Raw genomic sequence first — 14,644 nt, 5'->3', positions numbered from 1 at the left:
AAACTATGCACTGCTGCCCCCTTACTTCTGTGGCTGTTTTTTTCAGGATTTTTCAGTTATTAGAATTTTATCAGTCTTTTTGTAACATATTAATTAAAGAAAAGAATCCTTCAGGCCTCAGTTCTTTGCTGCCACTGAAGTGAAGGGGAATATTTATGCATTCCAGACCTCACTTCTTCTTTCTTAATTACTTCAGAGGGAACCATAGTATAATTTCCTATTATGATATCCCACTTTTACAAGGAGAAATCATTCAGTGTGATCATAGTTTACTGTTCCCTTTATGTTTCAGGCCTATCGTCCCATTTGTGGTTCCAGTAACCTGAAGAACCACTGGAGCCTTGTAAAAACAAGAGACACCTGGGTGCTTCTGAACCTTTCACATAGGTTCTTAGAGAAGAATGGTCATAAAAGAACTGTGCATTTAGACTGAAGTGCTTTTTTGACCATTAGTAAGGGCCAGTTTTCATGAATTAACTAACACTGTCATCCGTGAAACTGCTTGTCCCACTTCTGAAACACCACGTGGAACCTAGGATTATAGCATATATGATGGTCATTTGGCTGCGTGCATCTAAGTATGTCATCCAAGGGGAGTATAAAACATTCACAATGTCTTATTAAGTGCTCACTTAGAGGTTGATACAGGCAATTCAGATAACTAAGTAATTTAGTGACTTGAGTAGTTTAATGTGTCCCTTACATTCTGTTTTGCTTTGTTTAGCCTTATTGATTAGTTTATTTGAGAACATATGTGTTGTAATTAATTTAAGTAGGCTTAATATCGCCATCATGATGGACTGATTATAATTTCAAAGTCTTACTCAAGCTTTGTTAGCCTATTATACTTCCATATGTTTTAGCAGGGCTTCTGGTATAACTGATCTCTGAATTGAATATCCAAATGGGTTGTCTCTTCAAATGCACAATGCTGGCCTACAGAGTTTCCTGCCTGAGACTTTTTACAGCACAGATATATATTCATTTGTCCAGGATATGCTGAAATCAGCCATTATCACCGGAAAATTTCTTTGCTTTATTCCTCCTGTATTGACAATATTGGTTATCATAAAATAAAAACACTTCATTTTAATGGCTTATTTTTCTTTTTAAATATAGAATCTTAAACTCTTTGAATCATAGAATCATAGAATGGTTTGGGTTGGAAGGGACCTTAAAGATCATCTAGTTCCAACCCCCCTGCCATGGCCAGGGACACACTACACTAAACCAGGTTGGTCAAAGCCCCGTCCAACCTGGGAACACTTCCAGGGATGGGGCATCCACAACTTCTCTGGGCAACTTGTTCTAGTGCCTCACCACTCTCATAGTGAAGAATTTCTTCCTAATATCTAATCTAAATCGACCCTCCTTCAGCTTAAAGCCATTCCCCCTTGTCCTATCACTTCATGCCCTTGTAAACAGTCCCTTTCCAGCTTTCTTGTAGGCCCCTTCAGGTACTGGAAGGCTGCTAACATGTTGGAGATAAGGCTTTTAAAAGTTACTAAAAAGTTACTGTCACTTAAACTAGCTTTACATCAGTGGTACCTCTCTTATTTCCATGTTGGTGGTCCTGATAATCACTCTGTGAGTGGGATCAAAATCAAACTCTGTGTGCATTTATTAGTTCTGAGCTCTAAAGAGCATAAGTAGAAATCTCCTTTAAAAAGTGATTTTAAGCAGTAGATCCATGTGCCTCTAATTCTTATGACACAGACACTGAATCCTTTTAAAACTGCTGGGAGTGCCAGATGGTGAATGGGTGATTGTAAGGATGTGAAAAAAGCCATCCAGGGAGAAAGCGGATGGAAAATATTTATTGATTTTAAATACTGAGAGTTTAAGCACAATTTTCATATGTAGATCCTGCTGCCAAAGGACTTTCAACGTTGGAAATGCCAAGAGAGTCATCATCTGCACCAACCCTTGAAGCAGGTGTCCCGGAGACAAGTAGTCACTCTTCCATATCAAGTAAGGTTACCTCTAGTGTGAAGATTAAATCTAAGTTGGTGTATTTGTGTGTCGGATGCATACCATCTATGGCAAATGCCTTTCCTTGAGTTTTATTGATTGTTGGAGGTATAGCTGTGTTGGATGTCACTACCTCTGTTAAATTTCTCATGGTCAGCAAGATTTTAGCAGTTAATGGCTGCAAGATTTTCTGTTGTGACACAGCAAATTTGACAAAATGTGGTTTTCTTGAATTAGAGTAGGTAGCAGCTAAAAGCACTTCACTAAAAAGCAGTTCACTAAAGCTGAATGTTTATTTTCCAGTGAGAGAAAGCTTTGTCAACTGTCAGTGTATGGAAGCAGAGGATAAGAGCTCCACAGGGCTGTTACTATGGTCTTCAGCACATTTGTTGCTGTACCTTACTAAAAAAACCTCTTGCAATTTTTGTAAAATGCTTTGAAATGCCACTTCCTTAGCTGAAATGCGGTATCTATTCATCTGAGACTTCCATATCCATTTCAGTGGGGAGTGAACTGGGTGGGTTGAAGTAGACATTGACACATGGCTTAACAGAGCAGGCGTAGATAATAATGGAAGGTGGAAGCATCTTAGAACACTAACAAAATCCAGAATGGTGTGTCCATCTAGGTAATGTTAAGTAACACATCCAAAGGTTGGGGCAGGTGTCTGACTAGCGGAAAAAGGAGGGGAAATGATGAACTGCATTGATACTAGTGAGCTGCTAGATCAGCTCAGCTGTCTTGCTGAAGTGCAGTTTCAGATTGCTGTAGAAAAATTAAATTTTAATTTCTGAAATTCAGCATCTGCTGATTTGATTGGAAGGATTGTCTGGCCTATTAAAAGAAGATGTTATTTTAGACATGCTAGATAAGTACTCCAAATTAGAGGTTTCCTGTCCAGTTTTGCTAGTAGTGTCTCCTGTCATGTGCATCTCATAGTCAGAGTACATTTGTTGGTCACCTAAAGATACAGATGCCACTTACTAAAGCAGCTAAAGAGGTGCCAATTAAGACCTATCTCTGTCTGGTATCACTGAGTGCTAATCTGTCTGGTATCACTGAGTTCCTGTAATTTCCAATATATGAAATTGGGAATAGTATCTATATGATATTAAGCCTACATTCCTTTGTAAATATTCCTTTCTTCTTTCTGTGTGCCTCAGTTTCCAACTGCAAAAAGGGACATGAATGCTTCCATTGTGTCTCTTGTCCATTTAGACTGAAATATTTTTGGCCTTCTACTATGTGCCTTTACAGTGCTTTGCCTAAGTCCTGATCGGGACTGTGAGCAGAAGGCACTTCTGTAACACAAATAGATGAGATTACTTGTACAGCTGGTGCCTGGCTGCAGAAAACATGTATCATTAACTGTGATAGGAAGATTTTGCCTTGAGTAGAGAATTCCACAGCAATGGAGGGATGACTGACAAGATCACTAGCTAATATATGTCTCCTGGTTCTGGCTAGGGTAGAGTTAATTTTCACAAGGAGCCAGGACAGGTGAGCCAAGCTGGCCAGGGGGTATTCCATACCATGGGATGTCATGCTTACTATAAAAGGGGGCTAGTCAGGGAGTGGTGGGTTCGGTGCAGCTCCAGGGTGGGCTGAGTGTGAGCTGAGCATCTGGTCGGTCGGTCGTTGGATCGGTAAATTGCTTTCTATAAATTGCTTTCTATTGTCACCCATTGTGAACATTCCATTACCAGCGCTGTTGTTTCTCTCTCCCTTGCCATCCCAGTGAACTGTCCTTACCCCAACCCACGAGACTTTGCCTTTGTCTTTCCCATTCTCCTCCCCATCTCGCCAGGGAGGAGTGAGCGAGCAGCCGCCTGGTTGCTCAGCTGCCGGCTGGGGCTAAACCACAACAGCATGAAAGGCTCACCAGCTACTGTATGGAGGTTACTGATCTTCCCATGATTGTTAGGTTTCTTGTAGAAAACCTGATCAAGAAAAACTTCCTTCCTTATGCTACTAGTCAGTCACAGGCATGAAAAGTCACATGCTGGAGCCTGGCTCCACCAGCCTGGCTCCACTGCTGTTCAAAGGCTAGCAGCTCTGGGGTTTTTGGTTTTTAGATTTTTATTTTCTTAACTTACCAATATTTGAAATAATAGCTGTCCTTGAGAAATCAGGTAAATAACCCTGGAAATCCAAACCTGCTCAACAATAGCCTGATTATGTGAGAGAGGCATGAAATTTTTTTAATTACAATCGCAAAAGCTGTTAAGAAAATTCAAAGAGATAATTTTCTAAATTTTGACAGTCATCTGCACTCCAAGCAGTCTTGTCAGTTCTAACGTTAATTGCTGTTCTTTCATCAGGAAATTCTATGCTTGATAAAGTGATAAAGCATCTATTTAAAATCCTTGCCCTGAAAATGATGGAAATTCTATTTTTCCCCTAATTTGATGTGAAAGGCAGCTGCAATATAACTTTTAAAAGTGAAACATGGAATGGTCTCTTGGTCTGGTTCAGTTCCAGAAGTTCAATTATAGAAGGACTGTTTTGTAGCAATGCTGGAGAAGTTTGTACTTGGACCAAAACCAGAATTTAAATGCACTCTGATACATTGAAATGATATAATGAGGGAAAACTTAAAATACTTACCCTAATAAAATAGTTTCAGTGTGCAGATTCCCACTGAAGTTATTGTGTTCATTATTACTCAGGGCCTGTATTTGTTTTGTTAGGGAATACTCTGCTTTCTCAGAATTTGAAACTCTCAGATTGAATCTAAGTAGAGCCAGTTTAGGAGAAGGCACTCAACCCCTTAGAGCTTTCTGAAAGTTGTAGTTTATCCCTTGTCTCTACTTCTTCATCACAGTTAATAATGCAAAAGGCTGGGTTTATTTTCAAAGCTTAGCTGGGTACTGTTTGGAATTTTAGAGCGGAACTACCTGATATTATGTTAATACTCTTTTAAATGATGTTGAATATAGTTGCAGATGAAAATAATGATTAGGAGAAGATTTCGCTTTGTTGCCCTTGCTTTAAGGCCCTGTTCAGGAAAGCACTTAAACATACACTTAAGGCAATGCTTTAACAGCTTTCCTGCATGGAGTTTCATGTAATCGCTCACGTGCCTTGTCCAAGCAGGGCTTAAAACTCTGTCTTCATACTTCGGACAATGATTTTGGTTGTAGTGATGGAAATATGTTGCTCAGACTCAACTGGCAAGGTGACTGTGTTTTGCTTGCTCAATTTGAATTTTCTTAGGAATGGAGAAAAAAGATAAGAAAGACAGGAGTTTTATGTGTTCTGTTTCTTCCTCCATTTAAGTACTGAGAAAATACATGACCAAAAAAGTCTTAAATTTTAAGTTTTTTCTTTTGTGTGGGAGCATTATCCACAGTGAGACACATCTCTTATACAAAAATATCCATTTAAAGAAGTATTGTAAGTAGTTGGATAAGGAAAGAGTGAATGCTTGTTCCTTGATAGCTCCATATAAGAAGAACGGCAGTGAAATTACATCTTCAAAGTCATGCTGGCTTCATAGTTCAGAAGAATGTGCAGGTGTTATGCCTGATTGACAGGTATTTAGGAGGCCTCTTCAGGCTGTCTCATCCATGAAGGGTGCTGGTGGTACACAGTCAGTGAATCTGTGAGCATGGACAGAGCAGTCCTCCATACTCTGCTGAGAGGAGACCGAGTTTTCTTCCTCAGTACATTGTGTGTGAGATTCAAGTACACATTTATCACCTGCCAGCATGGGAGTTTTGGGGTGGTATCTTACACTTCAGAGACACCAAGTGTTTTGAAGAGCTTTTGTGATATTTGGAGACAAAAAGCAGCTGACAGTTGACACAGTGGATGAGATCCTGGATCCAAGTCACTTATGACTGATGTCATTGGGGCCAGAATTGTACCCTGTGTAGTGGTGTGAAAAGTGCACATTGACTTGAGCAAGATCCTTAGAGCAAGCAGTCATTGTCCTTTCAGTAGTTATCTCATGCTGGCTTGTAAGATCAGGAAATAAGAGTAGTTTTACATGTTGTCTGAGCCCCTGAAATCCTTTTGCATTTCTGACTTGCAGCTCAGTTCAGACAAATGAAAAGAGGCTCTTTGGGAGCTCTGACAATGAACCAGCTAATGAAGAGGCAGCTGGAACACCAGTCTAGTGCTCCTCACAATATCAGCACTTGGGATACTGGTGAGCTGCATTTATTATTCTTTACTTCTATTTTCTAAACCAATTACTTTCTGTATCAATCAATTTTAAAAGTGAGTATTTCTATTCTACCATTGCAGATAAGTAATCAATCTCAAGTATAAAGTGAGTTTATAGTGAGTACCAGACTGTCACCTGGTATGAATTGGAATAGTTACGTATTTGGGAGGTAGTCCCTCTGGTACAGTGGTGTCCCCATGATTTTGCATATACTTGGATTATTTCCTGTCCTCATTGAATTAAATGGAAGTATCACTGTTGATTTCATTAGGTATAGGATTTCATCCCTGGTGCATGGAATCATTTATTTGTGTATATGTTTACAATGGTGTTGGTACACCAAGGAGTTGTGCCTTACACCAGTCGGTTTTATTTGTCTTTAGGGAAGTTTCTGCCAGCTTGTGCTGAACACCTGAAGTTTCTGTTCGCTCACTGACCTGTTTTTTCTCCCTTTAAGATGAATGCAAAGCAATGAAAACTGAATTAAGCACATAATTTCCTCATTATTCAAGTGTTTTATTTGTTGTTTTTCTTCCATAATTTCTGTTACGACCAAATTCACAGCAGGTGTCACTAAAGGATGAATTCATTCTGGTTTGTCATAAATGCTAGATATTTTATTGCCCGTCTTGATGTTAGTGAATGGAATTGTACTTCTTAGGAATTTGTCAGCAGATCCAGATGCATCCAGGAATGCTTAAAATGTTATATGGAGCTTAGCATGCTGAATGAATGTCTCACTACCAGTTCTGGGCAGCTGAGTTAAAATTTTTGCTTAATTCAGTCTTCAGCATCAACTTCCATCAAACTAATTCTTGTAGCTGAAGAATGCCTAAAGGTACGGTATATAGTTCAGGAATATCCTTTCTACTCCAGTCTGCTGAGTAGCATGCTCAGCAGGAGATCCTTAAATCATAAAGTCCTGAATTTGGCAATGATAACAATGGGGGGTTTGTCCTATCAGCAGGTAAGTTTATTGAAGAGACTTAGCTGGTATCACCTAGTTTCTCAGGCAGGGGTTTAGAGATGAAAAAGTTACTGCTCTCATTCTGCAAGAAGTAGTTAGCCTGTATTCAAGAGGAACAAGTCAGTACTCAAAACCACTTAGGAACTCTGTCTTGTTAATCTTGTTCCAAGTCCACTAGCTTTCTTCACAACATCTATGACTTTTCCCTCCAACACCCATTCTAGCTAAAGGCCGCCAAACATGGAGATACAAAATAAAATGTTCTTTTCTGGAAAGCTTTGCATCTCTCAGGCTCTTTTTCAACCACTAGTTTCAAAGTAAAATTATCATTTTGACAGATGAAACAGGGGATTTTTTCAGGACAGATGCTCCATGTGACTATTTGTCATTTCAATGTCACACCACAATTTTAAGACTCAGTATACTCAGGTATAACAACTAGGGAATAGTCTTATCCCACATAAGTATATGATGCGTGCTTGGTTCATGCGTGCCTTTTTTTTTTTTGTAGCATGTGTTTCTTTCATTTTTTATTTCAAACCACTCTTTTGCCAAGCTTGCTATCTGTGAAATAAAATCATATTGTGTCTAGCTTCTGTCAGCACAAACTATACCTGACTTCTAGTCTCTTCATATTTCTAAACACTGTCTTTTTCTTTTTGTGACTCATATATTCCATGTCTTGTTGAATCTTTACAGCTAGCACTTCCTTTCTTGTTTAATGACACTTTTCTAAAATGCCTTCTTTGGTATTAGGTTATCTGTGTTCTTTTTCCTTTGTGGACTTCTGTCATCTTTCTCTCCCTTGCCCCCCCCCCCCCCCCCCCCCCCCCCCCAGCTTAAAAAAGTAACTCTTTTCTTTGTTTTTTCAATAGTTGTATTTGTCTTTCTCTTGTTTAAGTGTTTAAGACTTGTGGAGCTGGTGACAGATGCTGGATTCATAGTTCTGGAGACTGAAGTTCTGTATTTATTCACAGAGCAGATACAGCATGGAAAGCGGCTGTGCAATGTCCCTGTTTGCCTAAACCCTGACTTGGAGGGACCACCACTAAGAATCAGAGGTTAGTTCAGTGTCCATTTGACCTGATCTCTCTGCTAAGACTGCCAGGAAGGTTTTTTTGGTTAGCACCAAATGGTGCTGAATTTTGTGTTCCATTCAGCTGTATTAAAGCCCTTGACTATCCTGCAGAATGTAGGTTACTGAAAAATCATCAGACAAGACATTTCATTCAAGACAGGGACAACCGATAAGATGTACTGGCTTTCTACTAGTACTTGTTGTAGCTGTCAACCTAGAAATAAAAGACTTTGTACGCAGGGTGTGGTTGAATCTCATTTCTTTATGAACTCTCCTCCCTCACAGCCGAAATACATCCAGACTTTCTTACAGCCTTGCAGTGGGGCGGTGACCTATCTTCTCTGCCTAAATCATGTTTTTTTCCTACTGTCAGTGCACAATAGAGGACATTTTTATTTTGAGAAGTTAAGTCTTATTCCAACATTGTAACCTGCATGATGACAGCTTTTAGCATTTGTGTGCTGCGATGGGGCATCTAGAGAATATGACAGTGAAACTTCCAAAGTCATGGTAAAGGGATCTTTATTCATTTGTGAGGAGGGGGAAAAAATGGCTAGAAATATGTAAAAATCTAGTCCTATTCCTTGCATTCTGGATGGTGTCCTACATTACTGAAGAATATTCTGGACCTCCTGGAGTATCTGCTCATATCCAACAAAATCTCAGGGGATAATTATGAAGTACTGAACTCTATATGTAAAACAAATATTTCCTTCCATACTTAGTAAAATGATTGTTTAAAACCTGTCTTATGAAACAAGACTCATCACTTCATATATTTTGAGTTCAGAAATTGTGGGAGCTTCTTAGATTATTTTGCCCAAGAGCTGATATTAAATTTGCTTTTATTGTGGTAACTGGGATTATCTGATCAGAAATTCCATCTGAGCCCCAATTAGGTAGAGAAGCTTTCTCCTGTTTCCATAGTTAAATATTATCAGAACAGGCTAATTTTAACATTAAATCTGATTGAAACAACCAGCAAAAAAGTCGATAATGGATTACTTGATCTGTCATTGAATTGGCATCAAAAGGGCATTGGTACTTTTCTAAATATTGGTTCACAAAATGAGCTTTTCATAGATTGGTCTTTAGAATGAGATGTCCTTGGGGACAGCTTATATACATAATGATGGTGTCTACCAACTGAGCTCCCTGGATTCACTGTTGGAGCTGAACTGTATGGGAACAGGATTAATGCTGTCTCTATCATGTCAGCTACATGTGGCAACCAAAAGAGATATTTTCCTTTAAGAATTGAATATCTCTTTCTGTCTTAGTGACCTGGAGAACAAAACTGCTAGCAATATTTAAATTATCAATCATCATAAGGCATCTCAGATGAATGACATAGCTCGTACATCACAGTAGCTTTGATCCAGGTTTCTGATGGCTCATGAATAAGTCTGATTATTCTTCTTGAGGTTTTTGCAACCAGACTAGCTGGAAAGTTGCATCTTCTGTATTTCTTTTTCCTGCAATTGCTGTTTTCTGCTTAATGAAAACAAAGGGGCCAAGGTGGGGAAACCACCATACTGGAGAGATATCAGACTGTCAGACTACCCTATATTGCTGTAATTCTGGAAAGCAGAACTCAGAGAAGCCGAGAGTTTGAATCTTCCATTATACATAGCTTTTCCTATTAAAACAAGCGTCCATCAGAAATTAGGTGCGCAAAACGTGCCAAAGGCAAAGGGAACTCTGTATGTTGGCATGATCACAGTGGCTATGCCCCCAGCTGAACAACTCAGCTTCAGAGAATAAAGATGCTTGTGAAGACTTTCAATGGAAAGCATTTCTAATCATCAGCCCTCCAATATTCTCCATGTTTCCCAACTTCTTATGAATTATTTCTTCTAGCTGTCTTTTCCTGATTCCTCTCCTATGCCTCTGTTAAGGATGGTATGAACAGATTTAGACAAGAACTTATTTCCTTCTTCATGTCACCAAGAGCCACGGGAAGGCAATTCCCCAGAAGTACAAGGGAACACTGCAAATCTTCTGGTGTCCAGTCTCATAGCAACTGTAGAATCATCCTCTCTCCCTAAAAAATGAATAGATGCAATTACATCTGCCTTCCTGGAATTTTTGGGTTTTGTTATCTTTTTTCCAAGGATTTTTTTTTTTTTAAGTTTTTTTTTAAATTGATAGTTCTAGGTAGTTGGAATAATCTGGCAGAAGCAAGGAACATGCTATATATAGTTTTGTAGACACACTTCATTTCTTATTTCTATGCACAGTAAAACCATTATGGTTCTTCTTTAAAAATCTGCTCTTCAAGCAGTTTGGATTTGTGTTTAGTGATTTTTCTTTCCTTTTTTTATTTTTTTCCCTCTAATTGCCTTAAGGTGCCACAAAATCTAGCTTGCTGTCAGCACCCAGTATAGTCAGTATGTTTGTACCTGCACCAGAAGAATTTGCTGATGACCAGCCCACTGTGATGACTGACAAGTAAGTTATTTTTCTCTTCCTTTCAAAGAACTAGTTGAACTTCAAATAGGACAAGTAAGGTACAGATATACTTTATGGAAATATAATGTCCATTATATCATTTATCTCTATGCTAAGTTTTTAAATTACTTTTTTTACCCCAAGGTAAACATTTTCTAAACAATGCCAGCAAGATGTGCTTTTAATTCAGTAGGACCTGTGTGAGTTTGCACAGGTGAAATGTTAACTCAGGCTATTGTGTGTGCATGGAGGTCAGAGGAAGCACTTTCCATCCTATTTTAAATCAAGGATTCCTTGTGATCCATCAGAAACCACTTTTGCCTTAGGAAAAAAAAAAGCTCCCTTTTTAAATTCCTTTGGGTTTCTGTTGAAATAGATTGCATATGATTACACATTAACAATTACCGACATAGCATTTTTAGTGCTGATACTCACTGATCGTGAAAGCTTTGCAAACCTTAATTGGTTGACTAAAATACCTCTAGAGGAAGCGTTAAACATCAGTGTACTCATTTAATGGAGAAGTAAAGCAGTCAGCAGGGAGCCATGCATCAATTGGTCAAAAACTGGGAAGAGAAACCATAAGTTTCTGCTTGTGCTCCTGCGCTCAGCCCAGTAGACAGACATGCCAGGCTGATCGCTGGAGAGAGGCAGGGCCATTGTGCAGGCTGTGACTGGAAGTATGTGACAAAGTGGAGCATCCCAAAAGTTAGGCTTATCTTTGGCACTTCCTTTGGCCATTTCACCAAAACTCTAGCACCACCTATTAACATACAGACCAGCTGAACTTGACTTTCATGACTTTATTGGCTTATTTTCCTTCTGTTCAGTAACAAAGGCAAGAAAATTGCCTGTACAATTCCATTAAGTTAAAATATCACAATAATCACAAAATATCTGTTGGAGTCATTAGCAACCGATTGATCAAATTAAGCAAGCCTTCCTGCTGGGCTGAGATAAGCCAGTTTCCCACATTGGTTTGCCTTTTTTGTAAGTTGTGAAAGCCTGTCTCATCTCTCCTAAATCTGACATCCCCTTTATAATTAGATATTACGGAGCCCTTTCAGAACTTCGTCAGTTGTCTTTGAGCATTTCAGGAAGGATAAGTGACTCAGCAGCAAATCAGCCCTGGGAAAGGAGACTTCTCTCAAATCTAAGGTTCTGTGCCCCTGAGAGGTCCTTTTGTTTCTTTCTTAATAGCTCTAACTGCTGTGGGAACCAATCAGATCATTGTTTCTTAATTGTGTAATTTGTTATGAATTCATAATTCATGACTGACAGGAAGGACAATGTGAAATTGTTCCATCTCTTTAAGATCATCTGTGAATGTCATTGTTTGTGTCTAAGCTGCTAAGTTGAAAGATCACAATTACATTATCTTTCTAAATAGATTGTAAATGTACTAAATAATAGTACTTTTAAAAGACATAATTATATGCATATGTATATATAGTAATACTTTGTTTTAAATTTGTTAATGTCAGTTTGTAAAACTGTTCTTTGCAGGTGCCATGACTGTGGGGCTATTCTTGAAGAATATGATGAAGAAACACTAGGCCTGGCAATAGTTGTGCTCTCAACCTTCATTCACCTTAGTCCAGACTTGGCTGCTCCTCTGCTGTTGGACATCATGCAGTCTGTAGGAAGGTAAATTCAGAACTTTACTCTCTCCCATAGGATTGAAAGAATTTTGTGCCTGGAATTTGGTTTACATAAACTTCAAAACAGGAAGTTAAATATTTTAGAACTCTTAAATGAGTAACATCTGGTTCTGTCTGCTTCTTTGTTACTCATCATTTTATCAATTTCTTATGTAACTTCTTCTACTGTCACTTCAATTTTGGGCAGTTCCTTTGATGTCCTCCCCTTTCACCCTCCAAAGGGAGGTTCCAGCTTGGGAATCTCCCCAGCTTGTCCCAATATACACAGTGATGTAAAGAATTAATTCAGTTTTTCTGCAGTAGCCTTATCTTCCTGGGGTGTCCTGTTTATTACTTGAACAGCAGTTGATGGCAGCGTACTCTCTGGTGTGCTTCTTGATCCCATTTTATTTGAAGAAAAATTTATGGTTAGTTTTTATTCCTTCTGCTAGTTGCTCCTTGAACCATTTTTTTTTGCCTGCCTTCTTGTGGTTTTTCCATTGGATTTGTCAGAATTTATGCTCTCTTCTGCTTTCATTTGAGACATGAGGAATGTCTCAAAAAGAAGTCTTCTTTTTTCTAATAACCTCCCTCACCTTTCCTTTCTTCTGCTCTCTTGAAGTCTTTCTTAACAAGTGGGGTACCTTGGCCCTGTGCTTCCAATTTAATGTTCTCAAAGAGCTTCTGTGCTTCTTGAAAAGACTGAATTCTCTTGGCTACCCCTTGTTGCTGCTTTGTCAGAATTTTTCACTTTTATGTAGTTCCTGCTTTAGAAGTTATGCACAGATGTGGTCAGCTTTTCTGAATTTTGTTGCTCCTGGAGGACCATTGACTCTTAGGTATGATCATTTATTAGCGTACCTGAAGTTCTTGAGGCTTTTCAAACGTATTTGGTATGCTAATTAAGACTAAGTAAAGAGTAATCTCTTTATGAGGGCTTCCTAACCAGCTGCTGCATGAGATTGTCTCTGATAAGGTCTTAAACATTTGGTGTCTATTCTTTTGTGACTTTTACCCAGTGTGCATGGGATAATTGAAGTGCACCATTACTATGGTACTACTTGTCCTTGCCACCTCGGCCACTTCCACAACTTCCTGCCTAAGAGGTGGGAGGGATGCACTTTGGAGCAGCACTAAAAGTGCAGAAATGATGTGCACCTCTCCTTTTCCATGTTCTTTTCAGTGACTGAAGTTAAAATTGCCTGACTGACTTCTGCAGGTGTATGGCTCTTCATAGCCCTCCCTCTCCACTACGTTCCAATTCCATTTAAACACAGTAGCTATTCAACTCCTCCATTTCCATTAATTGCAAGGCTGCAATTCCCTGCTGTCACTGCTAATGAACTCTGATGGAGGCAAAGTTTCTAATCTATACAGATTCTATCCATTCTGTGTGATTCTTGTAAATACAGCAGTAGTACAGCCACAGAGAGTTAATCACTTGGAAAATAAATTATCAAGGGATGAGAGCCGAGTGGGTTACCTTTTTCTGTGCTTTGAGGAAGAAATGCTGTGTCTTTGGAATGAGACAGCTGATTGTTTTAAAGTAGCAGATGGCATGCAGCATGGGGTATTCCTGGTAAATGTCCTGTGTTGTTCCTACTGGCTGTCATTTCTGACAAATTCTAAGTCCAGTAAGAGGCTCCCCACAAAGGAATTATTTTGAATATATGCAAAAGAAGTAGCATATACAAGTAGAGAGGCATTCAGGTGCCTCATGTATATAACCTAAGTTGCTGTCTTTCATCAAGCAGTGTCATGTCATTACTTCTAAATACCCATCTGACAGGAGAGGTCAGAATTAATTAGACTTCTTGCATTTTTATTCTTAGAAAAATAACTACTACGTTCATGTTTAGAAGAGGAAACAAGGAGTTAGGAAATCCAGGGTCTTTCAGAATCCCTAAACAGTACACAGAAAGATTTTCAAAGGTTATTTGGGTACCCACAGGTACAGATAGGCATCTATTGGGATTTTCAGAAGAGAAAAAGTTCTGAGTTCAAGTTACTGACAATTAGAGATTGACATGTTTATAAGACTCTGGCACGCACTTAACTTTATGCTCTAGTTCCTGATTCACATTTCATTGATTTCCAGTGAGATTTAGGTTTCCAAGCATCAAAGCCCTGTTTGAAAATGGCATTTAGGCTCTTCAGTTAGTGAGGAGCTTTGAAAACCTTAACTTCTCTTCTTAACATGTGCAAATTTGAACACATCCATTTACTGTCTACTGTCCATTTACTGTTCTGCTTTGCGGTCTGCAAAGTGGAGGTAATGATGGGGGTTCATGGCCTTTGTGCAACAAAATACTTAGAGTAGCAATGATAAATACATACAAACTGTAAATTTCAAAAAGTTTCAGATG

The 14,644-nt window shown here is 38.9% G+C and overlaps 1 protein-coding gene across 5 annotated transcripts in view; it reads left to right on the top strand.

The window, feature by feature from the left end:
- The window catches only part of UNC79 (unc-79 subunit of NALCN channel complex), a 112,655-nt gene that overhangs the window by 61,340 nt on the left and 36,671 nt on the right, over positions 1-14,644 (top strand). For 3 of the 5 annotated variants that reach the window (XM_075753644.1, XM_075753642.1, XM_075753646.1), the window contains 5 exons: positions 1,864-1,971; positions 6,008-6,124; positions 8,087-8,170; positions 10,536-10,638; positions 12,145-12,285. In XM_075753644.1, the coding sequence (XP_075609759.1) occupies positions 1,864-1,971; positions 6,008-6,124; positions 8,087-8,170; positions 10,536-10,638; positions 12,145-12,285 (553 nt within the window). The remainder of the gene's footprint in view (positions 1-1,863; positions 1,972-6,007; positions 6,125-8,086; positions 8,171-10,535; positions 10,639-12,144; positions 12,286-14,644) is intronic. The other 2 variants (XM_075753643.1, XM_075753645.1) reach the window with 2 other exon arrangements.

The sequence above is a fragment of the Balearica regulorum genome, chromosome 5 (assembly GCF_011004875.1).
Source record: "Balearica regulorum gibbericeps isolate bBalReg1 chromosome 5, bBalReg1.pri, whole genome shotgun sequence".
Classification (NCBI taxonomy): Eukaryota; Metazoa; Chordata; class Aves; order Gruiformes; family Gruidae; genus Balearica; species Balearica regulorum.
Note: the sequence above shows the minus strand (reverse complement) of the source record. Positions and strands in the feature narration are given on the sequence as shown.